The sequence below is a fragment of the Garra rufa genome, chromosome 5 (assembly GCF_049309525.1).
Source record: "Garra rufa chromosome 5, GarRuf1.0, whole genome shotgun sequence".
NCBI lineage: Eukaryota > Metazoa > Chordata > Actinopteri > Cypriniformes > Cyprinidae > Garra > Garra rufa.
In genome coordinates, this window is record NC_133365.1 from 22,761,198 (window position 1) to 22,767,880 (window position 6,683).

The 6,683-nt window shown below is 35.3% G+C and overlaps 1 protein-coding gene across 1 annotated transcript; it reads right to left on the reverse strand.

Moving 5' to 3' along the window:
* Window positions 1-1,423: 1,423 nt before the first annotated feature.
* On the reverse strand, window positions 1,424-6,200 carry nrgna (neurogranin (protein kinase C substrate, RC3) a). The gene is made up of 3 exons (XM_073841285.1): window positions 6,063-6,200; window positions 2,756-2,902; window positions 1,424-1,913 (listed from the first exon to the last, which is right to left on the reverse strand). Exons 1-3 carry the CDS (start codon window positions 6,075-6,077, stop codon window positions 1,893-1,895), a joined length of 183 nt encoding a protein of 60 aa, XP_073697386.1. The 5' UTR covers window positions 6,078-6,200; the 3' UTR covers window positions 1,424-1,892.
* Between the last annotated feature and the right edge of the window lie 483 nt (window positions 6,201-6,683).

Consider the following 6,683-nt stretch of genomic DNA (forward strand, 5'->3'; position numbering starts at 1 on the left):
AACATATCCCACGACCCTACAGAGGATAAGTAGTTTTTTTTTTTGAACGGATGGATGGAAACTTTTTTGATGTGTCGACTAACATACTAAATAATATACAAAGTGCTTGATTATAATTTTAACAGTAGTGTGTTATTAAATTTTACGTTTAAGTTAATAGATTTTAGATGTACTAAATTACAACTTCCTTACAAATATTTCTAAACATGACAAGAAAATACAATTATAATTAAAGGGATAGTTCAAAAATCAAAATTCTGTCATTAATCGTGCTACATTAATTACATGTCATTTGGACTGATCAAGAGAAACACCCATCTATGCAATTCTAAAGCTTGGAAATGCCAGGATAATTTATGATATAACTCTTATTGGATTCATCTGAAAGAAGGAACCCTTTAAGGTTCCTTTAAGCCTTTAAGGTTGAGCCACTGATGTCACACAGGCTATTTTAATTATGTCCTTACTACCTTTCTGGGCCTTCTACCCAGTGACAGTTGTGGTTTTGTCTATGTAGGGTCAGAAAGCTCTCGGATTTCATCAAAAATGTCTTCTTTTCAAGGCCTTACGGGTTTGGAATGACATGATGGTGAGTAATTATTGACAGAATTTCCATTTTTTTAACTAAAACTTTAAGCACACTTCAACCATATTTCAAAGACAAAAGTAAAATTTAGCTAATTGCATTTAAAATACATTTAATTTAATTGCAATTAATATTGCAATTTTATATTTTGAACATTTGATGGCACATTTGAAATTGTATACTTCTGTGATTTCATGCACCAGCCTAGCAACTGACATTGAAATAATGGGTTACAGAGTTTTCTACAGGTATTACAGACCTCCTTGTTGAAAACCCTGAGCAATAAGTTCAAGAATGCAGTCCAGTGACATTTACGTTACATTTATCTGTATGCATTTCGCAGATGCTTTTATCCAAAGTGACTTACAGCACACCTGCCCTATACATTTTATCAGTATGTGACCCAGGCACCGATAATGCCATGCTCTACTAGTTGAGCTGCAAGAACACAAGGTAAAAATGCTGTGTTTTACCAAGAGATGATCTGATACAAATAGACAGGTAGACAGAAAAACAAATGCACAAAAAACATTCACACAGACAGGGCAGCACGCAAGGAGTGCATTTGAGCAAATCCATTTTTAATGAGCATCTGTGCTATTTGAAGGATACAGTCGCACTGTTTGAAAGATTGATTAAGCTGTGGGAATACTTCACTGAATCACATGGATCTGACACACACTGGAAATATGAACAATATTCTCAGTGTATCGCACAGCTTGCATATTTGTCATGTAAACCACATAGTTACTTTCCATCAGCTGTAATTAACATATTTATTACCTTCAACACAAAAATGCCATTAGTAACAGCTCCAATGAACACAGAAAGCTGATATGTGGAACTTAATTTGCTTTATTAAACAGGCATAAACAAAATTTATGCTAGAAAAAACACTGACTTTAGTAAATGCATACTTGTATATTGTAAGATTCAGTACAGCCAAAGAAGTAAAGCACAACTTCAAACAAATCAACAAATCTCCAGACAGAGTATTTGGCTTGCCTTGCTTGAAGCAACAAGAAAACGCTTCAGATTCGAAAGCGGACAGATCACACACAAACTTATTTATCTTAAAATGAATCGAATTAATAATGTCATGCTGTGAACCTGTTTCGAGTCAGAAACAGCCACTCAAATGCTAAAGGAAGAAGAGGAAAGTGTGGGAGAGTCTGCTAGTCAGGTGGCAAACTCTGTTTGGATGTCGATGCTTTTATATCATACACTGAAGGGTTCTTTTTAAACAAAAGAGCTCTGGTTATTGCAGTGATGTGCTATCGGGTGGTGGCGATGGTGGTCCTCTTAGCTACTTCTGCTCTCGTTGTTTCTGAAACAGATGACACATGTTTTTGTTTTGAATTAAACGCCTGAATGATGCTTATGAAAGCCTGGCATTTACAAATGACTTGTGTTTCTATGCATGAAATACACCTTTTACGTTCAAACTGAAACTCTTCCAAAAGGCATTTCATCCCAATTCAGTAAAATATCTTTCTTTTTTGTGTAAAAAAAACATTACCGTAATAAGAAATTCAACTGAGAAGAGTGCACACATGACATTAACTGGGTACCATCTGTATTATTGCTTAGCAACAAGCAATTAAGGCGGTATTGCTAGGATACCATTTTAACCATACTGATGTCTGCTGGGGAAAAACTGATTCCAGACAGAAACGATTGTGTAGAGTTTGTGATAACAACAGTTTCAAAGAACCTTTAATGATAATTGTTCTTTCAATATGATGGAATACAAGATCATTTAAGATTGATTAGGATTTCGATCAGCCTTAATTTCCCAGGAGTGAAAATAATCAGATATACATTCAACCTTTAATGGGATAATGACTTAAACATACAGTTGTATTTCTTTCTGCCATGCTCTTTATGGACAGTTTTTAACTAGTTATAGGTCTTGTGCTGTTTCTAAACAAGATCAGAAAGAACACGTTAATGATAATGGGCCACTGAGTTGAAAATGTATGCATACTCAAAGTGGTAGTATTACCATATCGCAAAGCAGACATAACATAAAGATAATTTTAGGTGTGATGTGAATCTAATCTGCAAATCAAAATAGGTTTATATAATACATTAAATAATTGAATTCAATTTATATAACTAAAGTCACCCGTGGCAAATGTATTTTGATGTACTGCCCATGCTGCTAACCTCATCTCTAGGCTTGTCATCCTTCATTTTCTTCCTGGTCATGTGACCTCGAAAACCAGCTTGAATCTTAGCAGCAGCCTTGTTTGCGGCTGGGTCATCAAGAGGAATGTCCATGATGTCCTCGTCTTGTGGCTGAGTGCATCCTTCCTGCAATTTAGATAAAACACAGTCAGCCATTTTAGCTATGACTAGGCTACATGACAGAAGAACAGTTACAGATCCTTGTCAAGATTGACACTGAAGTGTCAACGAATATTCACACTCTGTAATGCCACATGAGACCAATCTGTATCAAGAACATCAAGTGTAAAATGAACTTCCGAGATTTCAGTTTCTCTGTTAACCCCATCACAATGGAAATGCTTTGAGGAAGGTTTTAAATATATATTGAAATTATATATTTTGATCTTAAATGCACAATAGGATTTATGAGGTACCTTCAAATGGTGCACATAGATGTTCTAAAAAAAGCATAAACCCACCTCTAAACCTACCTGTTAGGTTGTACAAAAAATAGTTTAAATTGTATGAATTCATATGAATTCGCCACCAGTTTACTAAAGTGTAAAATAGATATGAATTGCCATTACAGTATGTTGGTTTTTCTAAAGACTGTGGTGGAATGTGGGGAATCTTTCACTTTTACAGTGTTGTTTGCTGAGGTGGCTAATGGTAAAGTATTGTTACAGTCATGTCAAAACCTAAAGTCGGCACTCTGTTGCTCCCAAAGGAATTGTTTAATGGTATTCTCACCAGCCCTGTTTTTGGTTAAAGTCCCATTAAAAAATTCCTTTGGGAGCAACTGTGCACTGGCTCTAGGTTTAGTTATTGGTAAATGTGTTTTTCATGCACCTGTATGACGTTTATTTGGATGTGTGAGCTTTTTTTTAGCATTTATGACTTATGGTACTACTATAACAACCTTATATGTGACCCTGAACCACAAAACTAGTCATAAGGGTAATTTTTTGTACATTTCCATTGCTGTATGGTTTGTTAGGATAGAACAATATTTGGCTGAGATGCAACTATTTGAAAATCGACAGTCTGAGGGTTCACAAAAATCTAAATTTTGATAAAATCACCTTTAAAGTTGTCAAATGAAGCTCTTAGCAATGCATATTACTAATTAAAAATTACGTTTTGATATATTTACGATCCATCTTAATGGAACATGATTTTTATTTAATATCCTAATGATTTTGGGCATAAAAGAAAAAATCTATAATTTTGACCCATACAATGTATTGTCGGTTATTGCTACAAAAATAACTGTGCACTTATGACTGCTTTTGTGGTCCAGGGTCACATATATCCATCCTATGATTCCTTTCAGAATATAACCTTTTGATATTACTGCTTCATTTTGATTGAAACATATCCAGCTATTGTAAACTGCAACAAATAAAACTCCCTAACATTCAAAGGATAAAAATGAAAATTCTGTCATCATTTACTCTTATGTCATTTTAAACCTTTTGTTCTTCTCAAAGAAGGTTAAAAAGATATTTTAAGAAATGTCTCTGATTTCCTTTGTTCATACTGTATGTTAGAAGTCAGAACGTTTTGGCTACCAACAATCTTTAAAATATCTCCTTTATGTTTGCAACAACATGAGGGTGACTACATTTTGACTGAATTTTCTTATGGGTTAAGTTTCTCTCTGTAAAATAGTTGATCTTTCTTTCAGAATCGAAATCATTAAAAACAGTATCGCAAAGGTAAATCATTATGTTTAGGGGAACGCACATTCTTTTAGTTTGATTTCTTGGATTCTTTTATTCTCTTTTATTCTCCAAGCTGTCAGCGGTCCCTAGCGAGCCTCAAGTTTCCGACAGCTCAAGTAATTTTCCCTGCCTGCTGGGGGTGCGTCATAGTCAAGGGACTGAAGCTGAAAGCATTCGGAGCTTCACAGGCTAACAGTGTGAAGATCCAGCTGAGTGAGGTGGAAGCCTGACACTCCTCTGAGGTTTATGCAGGGATAAACAATGATCTATTACACAACAAACAAGAACCTGAGGGCTTCTACTGTGATCATTCCCCATAAAGCCCCTCAAAAATACCCTTTGGTATTCTACCTACATGCTCCGTCTGCGTTCAGCACCAAAGATAAGCAATAACTACGTTTCTGAGAATGTTCCTAGCAACAGAGCTTTCTCAAGCACGACAGACTCTGATCCTGAGACCAATCATCAATCAAGGAACATCTTGTGTGAACTTTACTTGTGAGTATGTCTCATCACAAAGCTCTCCCATCAGTTTGGAACATGCAAATGACCATCTGTCTCATCAGTCACAACCACATCTTCATTATACACAGATAATTGCTGTTTCTAGAAAGTTCTGAATCCTCCCACAAACACAGAACTCCAAGCCCACGCAATGGATGACTTGTGTAACCAACCGACTGCTTGTACTCCTGCTGTACTGAGAGGTAAAACAAATGGGAAGAAACAGTTTTGACATCTTGACATTAAGCTTTCAGTCAGATCATTTTAATCAAAATGTAATGTGGAAAAGGTTCTTGAAAGCTTGTGTTTGAGCTTGCAAAGATGAACTGATCAAGCATTCAAGTGTTCTATCTTTAGACACAGACATGTCACTTCTGAAAATCAGCACTTATGAATGCACAAGACCAGACGTCAAAACAGTGACCCTTCTCACCACACACAACTGCAAACACAGCACATCTCCTTAATGCATTTCAATCCTTTCATACAGTAAAAAGCCTGTGGAGAAGTATTTTTCGGAGAATTGAGTGTCATTCACTGTTTATATATATTCTCTGTCATAAAGTCTGAAACTGTTACTTAAATATCTGTTGAATCGTCTGCCATGACACTGATACAATTGAAACATGTTTAAAATCCACCTACCACCCACAGCAGGTTCTCTTAAATCCTCTTGTTGTCAAGTCACTTAGATAATGGTTTGTTTTAGCTGATTAATCTGTCACTGTAATCATAATGCACTTTTCCCCCTTCAATCTTTAATTAATTTGTAAATGTAATATTTTAATGCAATTGGTGTCTGGTAAATCCTAAAATATAAATTAACTCTAAGTAAGTTAGTCTTCTTGCTGGATTATGTAACGACAATTTACAATTCAATTGTAGCCTTAACTGTTTATATGTTATATTCATATTTTTAGTAGTTTTTGGAAACATACAGAATATCGTTAACACTTTAATATTTTAACACATATACTTAATCTGTTGTCACAAATAGCCTATCCGAAATCTTTAATATGCATAATTCATAAGTTTCTTTTTGTAGCTGTACAAACATAAACACGAACTACACTTACGTTTCGACAGTCCATAGCGATTTGAGATGACAGGTTTGTGAAGTTCAAGATTTGTTGTCCAGTAAAACTATGATTGAAGAATATATCGGTAAAGATGTTGTCTCTCTCTCTCTCTTTCAGTGTGTTGAGCTCTCTGAATTTGCTTTGGCTGTCTGTAGATGATGTGCGCTCCAGCTGAATAGACCAATCAGAACGCGCGACACATTACACATCACAGACAACCATTTATCACACGCTTTTCTTCATATTGGCTTTCGTACGGATTATTATCGATTAAATATTGTTTAAGTACATAAGAAGCCTCAAACACGCTATAAACTTTATTTTGATGCGTTTACTTTAACACTTAAAAAAGCATTAACTGTAGGTTTTGCCAAAACTAACAAGATATAAGAGGCGTTTATTATTGTTGATTAGTTTAATAATTTTGTTGCCATGCGTGGCACATATGTGACCCTGGACTACAAAACCTGTCATAAGGGTCAATTTTTGAAACTGAGATTTATGACTAAATAAGCTTTCCATTGATGCGTTATGGGCAAGATGCAACTATTTGAAAATCTGAGGGTGCAAAAGTCAAAATATTGCGAAAATGCCTTTAAAGCTGTCCAAATGAAGTTC